The sequence below is a fragment of the Pinus tabuliformis genome, chromosome 6, assembly GCF_031772625.1.
Source record: "Pinus tabuliformis cultivar Carrire ecotype Pingquan chromosome 6, CPIR1, whole genome shotgun sequence".
Lineage (NCBI taxonomy): Eukaryota > Viridiplantae > Streptophyta > Pinopsida > Pinales > Pinaceae > Pinus > Pinus tabuliformis.
This window is the reverse complement of record NC_142292.1, coordinates 765,158,091-765,171,116: the sequence shown is the minus strand read 5'-3', so window position 1 is coordinate 765,171,116 and position 13,026 is coordinate 765,158,091. Positions and strand designations below refer to the sequence as shown.

Sequence of the window (13,026 nt, the reverse complement as noted above, 5' to 3'; positions counted from 1 at the left end):
AACATAACGAGAGTACTACGAAAAAAAACCTCAAACAAAAAAATACAAACAATAAAAATAAATACACTAGAAATAAAGACCATATAATCGGTTGAAACACATGAATCTCAAACAATAAAAATATAGACCATATAATTTGTTAAGACATATGAATCATCAAAAAAAAAAATAAGCCCAGAAAACTAACAAAAATAGAGAAACAAAACTTCAATTCCCTAAAAGGGAAAGGCTACTCCAATTCTTTAAGAATTAATCTAAAAGCAGCAAAACCATAACAAATTATTCCCTTTTTGCATTCACCCTTGAAAAAAATTCTATCATTAAAAAAGCTTAAATTCCAAGCTTCAAAATAAAAACATGGAGAAAAAAAAATAATAGAACAATTATGCTGTGCAAATACAATAATGTGAAAGCGATAACAGATTACCATCCTATCCTCGCCATCAATACTAAAATATATAGTCTTTGGCTTGCTGGCATGGTTATCTTGTGAAGCATTAGCGCAGGTAGAGTCAAGCCAAACGATAACAAGTTCTGTTGCTAATTTTCCTTCCGTTGGAATCATCTGAGTGGAGAATTTAGCAATTTTTCTTACAAGCTTGCTGAGAGGCAGGCTGGATCTGGAGGTGGCTGCCAGGGATGTGTTTGCTATGGTAAGAGGTCCCAAACTGGAGCACATACACAGGTTTGACCTTAAAACATGTAAGAAATATAAGCATGCTTCTGTTGTACTGTTTTCATTTCACTCGCCCAATTCTTCCATCAAACAATTCATGAGGAATATCTCCAGTGCCCATGCTGTGCAGTCCATCTTTCTGGAATGCTTACCTTTAAGATCTGCTGCACTACTTGCTGAGATTTGTAACTGCAATGATTAATGCAAATGTACTGTATTCTGCACTGTGGAAGAGGTCACCATCCTTCTTGCTCGTCAGATGCCTGGAATGCTGAAGCGGCTGACTGATACCCTCTGCCTGCTGGTATCTCGAGACTCTCTGACAAATGGCTGCCATGGGTGCGACCAGGGCATACTGTATGTGGATGAAAAGGAAATTGATGGAGCTGAAGGGCCGAGATTGAGGGAGGGTGAAAAGAAGCCCATGACAGAGACCAAGCTGGACAGATTTTCAATCCTTGAGATACTTGGTTACATTTATCAGAAACCCATCCCAGAAGAACGTTCTTGCATCTGCATTCCACTGCATCCAGCAGAAAATGATGACTGGACAGAGTTGATGATGAGATCTTTGAGTTCTAAAGACAAGGAAGGCAGAGGAGTGAGAGTCATGGCTTTTGATGCCCTGGAAAATTACATGGCTTTGGGTGCCCAGGAAAACTACATATCTTCTGAAATCGTGGAAGCCAAGGGAGTGGAAGTCACATATGGGGCATGTTCTTTAATATTGCCAAGGGTAAATTATAAAAATGTTCTTAAACATGGCACTGACTGGTTGGTTTAGAACGGATGGTTTCTCTTCTTCTCTATTGGCAAGAAGGACAATATGGGATTACCTGGTTGACAGTAGAGGAAATGGGTTCGCCATCAATGCATTTGTAACCAACGCTCGGGTCAAGGCATCACAAGTCTGCTCTGCTAACACCAACAAAGAGCACATGGATGTTTGCCAGGTGTTACACTCCAGAGGTGATTTTGTAATTCTCAGAACCTTATCCATTATAGGTGCTTTCTGTGAACTCGATTTGCTCTTTTGGTTGGGCTGGTATTGTTGTCAAATGGTATTAGGCACACTCTATGCCACTCTCTAAACCTAGTGTGGCTGCCATTGTTATTTGTTTGTGCATGGACTGTCCCCATTTGTATTTGGGAAGATTTCATATACTGTATCCTTTGATTAGAAGAAAGCCAGTTCCCAGAGAGCCAGTTCCTCCTGGAAACCCTTTGAATAGAAAAGGGTCAATTTCCAAGAAGCCATTTTCTGTATGTGCAATGATAGTGCTGGAGATTGTATGCATTGTATTATGCAGCACAGTAGTAGTAGTTTGGGGAATAAAAGGTTTTGGCAGATGGATATACAGTGCTCTACAAGGTCTGGTTTGGGTGAAGTGGGCAGCAGGAGCTTATGTCAAAATATAATTCCTGCCCAATTATCACTAGACTCTGAGACAAGGACCAACGCATATCCTGCTGAGAAGTGGACTGACAATGGAATTCTGGTGTACTCTTCAGCATTCATGCTCAATGCATTCTTAGCTGGAGAGTTCGGGGCAGGTGCGACTACAAAAGCAAGAACAGTTGGAAGTCTGACCAATATTTTCCTTAAAAATGTTTAGGGCTGAAACACAGGGCCTTGTCTGTTCTGCACTGTATAGTTGGCTTTGTGTGTTAGCTTCACCTTGTCGCATTTACTTTGGTTTTCATTACTATAACTTGTATCTTTCGCAAATTCAGTTTCAAAATACATGTGAATTACCTTCTTGTAATTAAGGTCTTTCCTATTTAAATTATGATGAGAGCATTTGTTTTTTTAAATAAAAATTTGTAAATGTGGTATGATATACTTTTACAAACAAGAGCTTTAAGCCATGATGGGATGAGCAAAATATGTTCTATTTGAGCCAAATATATCATAATTAAATGGATTTTCTGATCGCTATAAGTTTTGGAAAACAAAGAAATTATGTACAATTTTAACAGTAAAATATTATATTTAATATATTTTGTACCATTTTAACAGTAAAATATTATATTTAATATATTTTGTATTTTAAAGTTAAGATCAGTAAAATATATAAACATTATACAGGTTCATTTATATATTTTCTTAAATAAGTGGGTTTTTATATTTAATAAATTGCAATAAAGTTATATCGTTATTTTCTAATTTATATTTATTTTTTTAACAAAATATTATTAATATTTATTTATTTATATTTTAAAATAAGTAGGAGTATTATTTTTTTATTTTATAAAAAATATGATGATTTCCAATTATATTTTGGTTTTTGCTATCAAATTTGCATGTCATGTATGGGACAAGTTCAAAATACTTAATAAGTTAGTTGGATACATGACATTCTTATGTTATAAAATATAAGGGTGTGAGTTTATGTTGTGGTCAAACCAATTTGTGACAAAATAGATTGTTTAACTAAAAGGTATTAGTCATCAACTTCTTGGAAAAGTATCAAAATTTGGCTTAATGTTACAACTCTAAAAAATTCAAGATAAGAATATAATCTATGTAACATGAATAGTCATCAAATGAGCTACAAACATTTTGTGACTAATTAATATTATATAAAAGAATAAGGAGTTTCTCTTTGAAAAGTTAGATGGCATGTTGTTGTAAGAACATAATCATTGTCAACCAAAGGGGTTAGATTGAATGGTAATGAATAGGTAATTCTTAATAAAGGTTCAATTTGGGAAGGGATTCTTCAAGCCAATAAGGTTCCAATTGGGGGTACACATAAGCATCAATCGAATGTATGAGACTTGCATTGCATTCCTTAAATATACGTAAGTGGATCAAATTTCACCCTTATGTCGTCTATAAGGCCAAAAAATAACTAATACAATAACATTTTAGAGATAGATGTCAAATGTTTTCCAAATGGGATAACATTTGTTTATCTAAGTTTTGAGAGGATCATTACTAAGCAACCATCTTGTGGCTAGGAAAAGCCCTAGTTTCCATGGAAAAACAACTCATTATAGGATAAGATCTTGTCAATCAATCAATATCCATAAGAATTAAAGAGTGGTTAGCATTTTTAGGCCATTCCTAGTGCTTTGTGTCTCTGAAACAATGGTTTTGATAAGAGAAATAGGGTTGTTCCCTTTGGTAGATGAGCCAACCACCTTAGGGGAGACAAGAGTGAGAGGGGTAATTTATCACCCCGAGGAAGAAATAGAGACACAATTCGCTTAGGGATTAGGAAGAGAAACCAATAATCAAGCAGAGCTTCTTGCTTTATGGCAAGGTTTGGAAATGGCAATTGCAAAGAAGATTTCTCATTTGATGGTCTTAGGGGATTCCATGATTGTAATTCAAAAAATCATCAAAGGTAGAGAAGCTCCTGAAATCGATCTCCCTTGAATGATTCTCAGAATCCGAATGCAAGTTCAAAAATTTGAAAAGGTCGAATTTTATCATATCAAAAGGCACCATAACCAAGTTATAGATTCACTGGCTAACAAAGATGCAACCCTTGAACAAAGTGTGCTAATGATGGATTATGGGTCTCCAACATATAGTGAATATTCCATGAATGAAAATTGTATGTTGATATGGGATATAATATCCCGATCCATACAGATTTGGATATTGAATAACATTGAATTAAAGTTTGTCAAGACATTAATTGTCTACATGAGGAATAGCTTCTTGGAAGTCTGGAGCTGGCAACCGACATTTTTTATGTATTACATCAAAGATCTTACCAAATGTGTCATCGAGAAGGAAGGACCCATGATCCTTTCTTGGTGGAGGATTTGGCTACTCTTTTCTATATATTGTGCAACGGTCGAGCAAGCTTGCACACAACAAGTCTTGAGAGCCTTAATCTCGTTTGAGCCCCCACACAATAGAGGTAACTTAGTGATGGTAATTCTTGTCAGACAATTACAAAACCAGGAAGAAGGAATTGAATGAGATCAGAGTGTTGAAGGTAAATGCAGACTAGAAGAGATGGTTTATAAATGGAGATTGTTGGTCCTAGAAATCTCGTTAAGGCGGTGCAATTTTGGAAATTTATACTGGATGGACTGCTTAGTTTAGTCATAAAATGGGGCAGATCTGAAGGTTCATCTGGAGTTAAGCGTATCCTTTTTGGCATTTTTCATATCTGAGCAAGGTGACAAGGTAGCCACGAAGGCTCACTCTCATTTCGTTTTGATTTGTCAGCAACTTGAGTCATTGAAGGTCGTTGTAGATTGCTTGCAAATGGCAGTGGATAGGTTGGCCTTCAATGTAGATAACATTGAACTTACTATGGAAACAACAATGTTGGGCATCCTTAAGTAGGTTTTCGAAATCATGGGCAACCCGATACAGGGAGCACGAGAAGGGAAACACCAGGAGGAATTGTTGGACCAATCTATGCACAAGGACCCTCCCCTTCATTTGGACTCTGTTAAGCCAGGACAAGAAGGAAATCTTGAAAATGGGAAAACTAGTAGTGGTTAGTTTTTTAATGGTTTTCTATGATTTGCAAGTATATAGTGTACAATGGAGTCTTTTGGAGACTCTATAAAATAAACACTGCTAAGAGTTTAGTTAGTAATTGACCAGGGAAGCAGGACCTTTTTTGTGAACTTTTGGAACAATGAAGATGTGGATTTTGCTTTGAATGTAAAGGTGTTGGCCTATTTTCCAGTTGAATTAATATAAAATACTCATTTCTTTAAAGAAGAAAAATGAGATAACCACCTTTAAAGAGCTAGTTGGCATTGTCTTAAAGAAACATATAACTTTCATTCATAAGTCAAATTTTGGTGAAAATATTTTATGAAATACCCAAGTTGGACCCTCTGAAAAAAAAAAGGGAAATACCCAAGTTGGACATTCCTTTTAGAAGACCAAGGAGAAAGGATCCAATGTTTTCTAATTATATTTTGAGCAAGAAATTCATGGGGGCAAGGTCAACCTTCAAAACCATAGAATACTAGACTCAAACATAGTAGCTTCCTCATATGTGGGAAATCTAGTTATACCATTGTAATATGGGTTACCTTGATTTAATTTCCAATTTGAGGAATGTCTTTATCTAAGTATCCTAAATGGAAATTAGATTTAAGGGTCCAATTATGGCTATACAAAAACATACGGTCCCTTGACTCAACCCAAAAGTGAACTTAGCTCAAGTTGTTCTAGATTGGGTTTGTCTCCCTCTTGTTCTAACTTTCATGGGATATTGAAACCCTTGAATAAATCCAAAATGGAGTAGTCTTTAAGTGTGACTTTTTGGAGTTTTTGATGGATTTCTGGTCGGAATCCGGCAAAAACAATTTGGGCCAAATCTTTATTTGTGTTGTTTAAACTTGTATTTTGACTGCATATATGGATTCAACGCCCTAAAAAACCCCCGGGGCACGTCAATTGTGAAGAGTTCACCTGTCAAACTTGTGATTTCAATGAATCACTGTGGATTCTAGACAAATTAGATAAAAAATAAATTGGAAAACTTTCCAAAAAAAATCACTTTTAAAAACTACTCAAATCCAAAATAAATTGATAATAGTTTTAGAGAAAGTTGACAAAAGTCAAGACACACTTTCATGTGTTAAGATTTATAAAATAAAAAATCTAAATTAAAACTTCGTTTGAACATCAAAATAAAATATAAATTATTATACCCATATATAATAATTAAACTATGAGTAAATACAACAAATACTACAAATATTTTCATTTTAGTAAAAATTACCCGTGTCATAAATAACATATCAATATCAATTGTGTATTTCATCATAATAATAATTTATAGTATTTCATCATAATAATAATTTATAGTATATTACATAATAATAATTTAGAGAGCATCTTAAATTAGGAAAATAAAAATATTAAATGTTTTATTGGAAAAAAGATTAAAAAAAACTTAAAATAATTATGAATCATATTAATATTAATACAAATATTAAATATTTATTTTTTATATAAGTTTTTAAATATTTTATTTAATAATTATTTATTAGTAAATAAAAAATATTATATTTTTTAATTTTTAAATTAATAAAATAAAATAAAAAATTTGCTTATTAAAATTTAGAATTATTATTCTAATTTATACATTTTATATTTTATTTTTTTTATTAATATAATATTAAATATTTAAAAAAATTAAAATTATATATTAAAATTTGCGTTTATAAAAATGTTTTTAAAAGTGTTTTTGGGATAACTTAATTGACAATGACTGTGGAAATGAAGTCTCACAGAACTAAGAGCTCTGATGGCGCGCGTTCATGGCAGCTAGGGTTCTGGACTCTCCTGTCACGACAGGCCTGCAGAGTCTTCAGTAAATCGGCCAACACTTTTCCAGCTACACGACAAACTACAAAGGACAAGAAGGTCAGCAAATAATGAGAAAACCTCAGGGGGAGGGCGCAGAGCCTCCCCCAAATGATACCGAACAGGTTTCAATGCAGGAGGACACCTGCAAACAGACAGTCCACGAGGATTCAGAAGAAGGACAGGACTCTCAAAGGAACAACGAAACTGTCAAGGAGGTACCCAAGGCGACTTCAGCCACATGCAAGCCAGTTGCAGCCACGAGACCAAAGATCAAGTTACCCAGCAGTAGGATCAATGCACAGATCCAATTCATGAGGGATCATGCTCTGATAGGGAAGTTTATTGGTTTTTGGCCCACTGAAAAAGCACTGCAAGGATGGATTGCAGCCAAGTGGAAGCCGAAAGGCCATATAACCCTGCAGTTAGGTCCCAAGGGGTTCTTCACAGCGATTTTCAACTGTCTGGAGGATAAAAATAGAATCATAGATGGAGGGCCGTATTTTTTCAACGCAGCTGGTTTGTATCTCAGAGAATGGGTGGAAAGATTCAACCCGGATAAAGAAGATCTCAGTTGGGCACCCGTTTGGATCCGCCTCTACTCCCTCCCTGTGGAGTACTGGGATGAAACTTCATTAAAAGAAATCGGCAATGGTCTTGGTGAGTTCGTCAAAGTAGCAGAGGAGACCAAGCTCAGAAGATACACCTCATATGCGCGTATATGTGTTTATATGCACCTTAACAATGCCCTGCCGGACGCGGTAAGTCTCTTTCATGACGATTTTGAATGGATCCAATCTATCGATTATGAACATGTACCTTTCCGATGTAGGAAATGCCACGCTCTTGGTCACCTATTCCGAGATTGCCCATCCAACCTGAAAACCTCAGCCCCTCCTCCTCCCGGAAAATCAGATGCTGATGGATTTACCAGAGTTTCCCATCGCAGAAAGAATCTCAGAAAATCTAGCTCTAATCCCAAAACCTCTACTGATACTCCGTCCAAACCGAGTACCAGGAACAACTTCGAGACTTTAGCTAAGCCGGATCTGGTCAGTCGTGAAACCCCTGATTCCTCCAAGGAGCAGCCAAAGTCAAAAGCCCTCTCAGCCTCCACCAGCTCAGAGATTCCCCTGAAATCAAAATCATCCGTCGACCTCAGCTCGCCTTCCCCCAGCGACATTCTGGCCTGGATCTCTCAAAGTATGGAGATGGATAATGAAGTGAATGCGTTGAAGGATGCAATAGGAAGTACCGAAGAAAGAAATGAAACCACGAACATGGAAGAGGAACCAGAGAGCATAGATCTAGGAGAACTGGATCTTCTAGAACTAGAGCAAGCCTGTAAAACAAAAAGTTATGATAAAATACCAGAAAGACAGTTGGACAATCTGGAAATAATTCTCTCAAGAGCACAGAGACAACGATCCTTTGGAATTCAGCCTGGAAGCCAATGGGATGGAAAGATACTCTTTAAGGATAATAAGAAGAGAGGAAGGAAGACCGATCTCCAATGAACCATTCGCATCGGGGAAATGCTAGTGGAATCGGGAAGATACTCCAAGCTCATGAAGTACTTTACCACCCTCTCTAATGTCTCATCATGAAGCTCATCTCATGGAACATTAGAGGGCTCAACAGCCCTGGGAAGTACAGATTCATAAAAAGCATGATTCAGCAAGAAAAACCAAGCATCTTCTTCATTCAAGAAACCAAGTGTAACTCAGAAACTCTGGAAAAAATCATGGCCAAAGCTTGGCCAGGGTGTAATGCAATTGCAGTGGATGCATTAGGTGCATCAGGAGGTCTTGCAATTATCTGGAATGCACAGACAATCACCCTCTCCAACATGCACGCGAACAAGCACTTCATTCAGGCTTCGTTCCATCTAACAGGAACCAATATCCATGGACACTTAACAAATGTTTACTTTCCTCAGGAAGCTATTCAGAAGATAGAAACACTGAATACTCTTTCATTCCTCAGCTCTGAAAGAACCCACCCTCTCTGGATCACGGGGGGGGACTTCAACATGATAACCAGATTGGAGGAAAAAAGGGGAGGTAGAAGCAGGCTTGACAAGGATAGCTGTCATCTAAAGGACTTCATTCAGAACAACTGGCTAATCGATCTACCCTTCAATAATGGGGTTTTTACCTGGAACAACAAAAGAGCAGATCCTCATCAAATTGCTTCGCGATTAGATCGATTCCTTCTCTCTGATAATGCAATACATTTAGGTGGAGACCTCTCTGCCTCAATTTTTCCCCTTACAGGTTCTGATCACTGGCCAATCGCACTCCAATGGAATCGGCCAGGCAATACTGATCGTCGGCCCTTTCGCTTCGAAGCCTTCTGGCTGTCTCATCCGGACTTCAACAACTTCGTCAACATGATCTGGAAAAGCTACAAACCTATGGAGGGATCACAAATGTTCCAATTCCAGCAGAAGTTAAAAAATCTCAAATTCCATATCAAAAAATGGAACCAATTCACTTTTGGGAATATTCTCCAGGCAAAAAATGCTCTAAATAACGCAATGACAGAACTGCAACAGAAAATTATCTTAGAAGGGCGAACAGAGTAGCTCTCGGAGCAGGAATCACACCTGCAATCTCAAATCTTGGAAAGAGACAAGCAAGAAGAAGTTCTTTGGAGGCAAAAATCACAGGTCAGGTGGCTGAAGGAGGGTGAAAAGAATACCAAGTTCTTTCACCGCTCGATGATTCAAAGGAGGATGATCAACACCATAACTCATATACAGAACAACCAAGGAGAAAAAGTAGAGGACCACGCAGCTATAGAACAAGAATTACTGTCATACTTCAAGCAGGTTCATCAAGAGACTCAAATGGATCGAACGGTGGCCATTGACAAAATAACCCAATCCATCCCAAAGATCATCACTGAGGAGCATAATCAGCTGCTTCTCAAGCCGATTTCCTTGCAGGAGGTGGAAAAAGCGGTTCGTCAGCTAAAAGAAGGAAAAGCGCCAGGTCCAGACGGGTTTACCTCTAACTTCTTTCACAATTTTTGGGATATGATCAAATTGGAGGTCTGGTAGGTAGTGGAAGAATCTCGAACAAGCAGATGGATGCTTCCATCCATGAATGCCACTTTCATTACCCTCATTCCTAAAGAAGCGCAGTCCAGAACCCCTAATAAATTCAGGCCTATAGCGTTGTGCAATGTAATTTACAAAATAGTATCCAAAGTCATTGCTTCAAGGCTCAAACCGTTACTTCCTTTACTTATCTCCTCGGAGCAATCAAGGTATGTGGAGGGCAGGCAAATTACAACAGCATTATCCTAACGCATGAGATCATCCACTCTTTGAAGCAGCATAAAAAGGTAGGTATGTTACTTAAGATAGACCTTTCTAAAGCCTTTGATAGTCTGAGCTGGAGTTATATTAAAAAAATGTTAACTGCCTTTGGCTTCTCCCCACCATGGGTCAGATGGGTTATGAGTCTCATTTCTTCAACCTTCTTCTCCATCCTTATTAATGGAATTCCATCCTCCCCCTTTCATCCTTCTAGAGGTATTCACCAAGGAGATCCTTTATCTCCCTTTTTGTTTGTCATCATGGTGGAAGGTTTAGGTAGAAGTATCAAGGATGCTCTTCACTCTCAGCAACTTCGAGGCCTTTCCTTTCCCAACTCCCCTCCCTTCACCCATCAGCAATTTGTGGATGACAACATGCTTTATGGGCATCCTTCTGTCCAAGAAGCTCGGATGTTAAAATCTCTGTTAAATTCGTTCTCAGCTGCCTCTGGAGCATCCATAAACCTGGCCAAATCCCAAATTTTCTTCTTCCACACTCCTGCAGTTACCCAAACCTCCATTGCTCGAATCCTGGGTTTCCAGAAAGTTGTTCTTCCTTCCAATTACCTAGGAGCTCCCCTGACTGATGTTGCCCTAAAGCACTCTTCTTGGAAGCTGCTCCTTGAAAAATTAGAAGCTCGTCTCTCCTCTTGGACCCACAGATCTCTCAACATGCCTAGCCGCTTAGTCTTAATCAAGTCAGTCCTTCAGTCTATGCCGTTGTATTTATTTTCAATCTTGGCAGTGCCAAAATGGGTTCTCAAGGAAATTAAAAAGCTCCAACGATCCTTCCTTTGGGGCAACTCAGGACAAAAATGTAAATGGGCTCTTGTTAAATGGGAAAAAGTATGTTTACCCAAGCATTTGGGTGGGACTGGGCTTCGAGATCCTCACCACAGCAATGCTGTGATGGGAGCTCGCATCTGGTGGAACTGGATTTCTGCACCATACACCCCTTGGGCCACTCTATGGACAGCCAAATATGCCAATAACAGACCTGTTGAGGATTTAATCAGACTCACGGATATAGGCCCGGGTTCGTTAGTCTGGAATGCAGCAAAGCAACATAAAAATCTCATTCAGCAACATAGCTTCTGGGAGGTCAGGAATGGTACCATTGCAAGATTCTGGGAAGATTCCTGGCAGCAACAACATAGACTGAAAGATCTGATCAATCCTCATCAAATTCCCAATTGGGAAGCCCGTAGGCTCGACAAGATCAATCAATATTGGAAGCCTACCTTAACGCATGGCTTTAGGCAATGGGTTAATCTAGAACACATCATTGGGAATGGCCTGGAGGTCGACCAGCAAAACCTAGGAGCGGAACTCTCCAATCGCAACATAAGGTATTCAGAAAAGAAGGATGTACTCAGATGGGGATATGAGGACAGGGGAATGTTCACAATGCATGAAGCCTACAACATAATTATAAAAGATTCTGCAGTCAAAGATCCACTTTGGACTGCTATCTGGGCTCCCAACTTATGGCCGAAGGTTTCCACTTTTCTTTGGCTGCTCTGTCAGAACAAAATCCTCACCTGGGATAATCTGAGGAAGAGAAACTTCCATGGACCGTCCATTTGCCCCAATTGCAACCAGGAAGAAGAAACTATCTTGCATCTCATGGACGCTTGCCCTCTGGCTCACAAACTCTGGGAAAAAGTCAGTTTTCGTTGCCAAAGGGAAAGTCGAATCAAGGAAAACATCCCCAATACTGTTCGCAACTGGGTAAGTAATCCCTATAAGAGCAAGGTTCTTAACTCCTTATGGAAGCTTATACCAGGCCTTCTCATGTGGACTATATGGAAGGAGAGGAACAATCACATCTTCAAGAATCAGTCAAAGCCTATGGAAATCATCTGGAACAATGTCTGTCAAAACCTCAAGGAAACTCTTCTACTCCATACTTGGCATGACGACGATCTTCCCACACTACCACAGGAAAAGACTATTTGGGACAACTGGAATCTACAATGGAATCAAGAACTGAAAATCTCGGCCAAAATGGCAGCAAAAAGCACAATTTCAGATAAATGGGTTCCTCCTCCTCAGAATATGTTCCAACTGAACTTCGACGGAGCCTCAAAAGGCAATCCTGGTAAAGCCGGGTTTGGGGGAATCTTCAGAGATCACAAGGGAGTCACCCTTCTTACCTTTCTAGGATCGAAGGGGTGGGACTCTAATAATTCAGCAGAGCTTGAAGGGCTATGGCAAGGGCTCCTTTTAGCCCACTCTTATGGCTTTTCCCCCCTAATCATCGAAGGTGACTCTCAGATACTAATCAATATGGTGAACAAAATTATTCAAGGAACTCCCTCAAACAAAATCGGCAACAGTTGGAGACTGGCAGAAAGACTGGAACTTATTGAAGATTGGCTCAAAGACCATAGAGCAGTAACTTTCAAACATACTCGAAGGGAAGGCAACAAGGTAGCCGACCTTCTTGCCAACATAGGGGTGGAGAGCAATACTACAATGAACGCTAATGCGTTATCTGCTATTGCCACTGATGCTCAGATGAAGGAATTCAACGATTTAGTTGAGAAAGAGAAGTCTCAGGAAGTAGGAGGCCACCCGGATGCGGGTGACACGATGCAGCATTAATGGTTTTTATGCAGAATGGCGGTGAGGGGACGGGCCACTTGTCCGATGGCGCCCCTCCCCATTTCACCCTGAAGCGCCTTCATTACCATCTGCAGGCAGCATTCAATACAGGTTTAGT

The 13,026-nt window shown here is 38.9% G+C and overlaps 1 protein-coding gene across 1 annotated transcript; it reads left to right on the top strand.

Annotated features, from left to right (window-relative positions):
* Positions 1-8,721: 8,721 nt before the first annotated feature.
* On the top strand, positions 8,722-9,564 carry LOC149260971 (uncharacterized). The gene has a single exon (XM_089366884.1). The coding sequence runs from the start codon at positions 8,722-8,724 to the stop codon at positions 9,562-9,564; it is 843 nt and encodes a 280-aa protein (XP_089223010.1).
* The last annotated feature ends 3,462 nt before the right edge of the window (positions 9,565-13,026 follow it).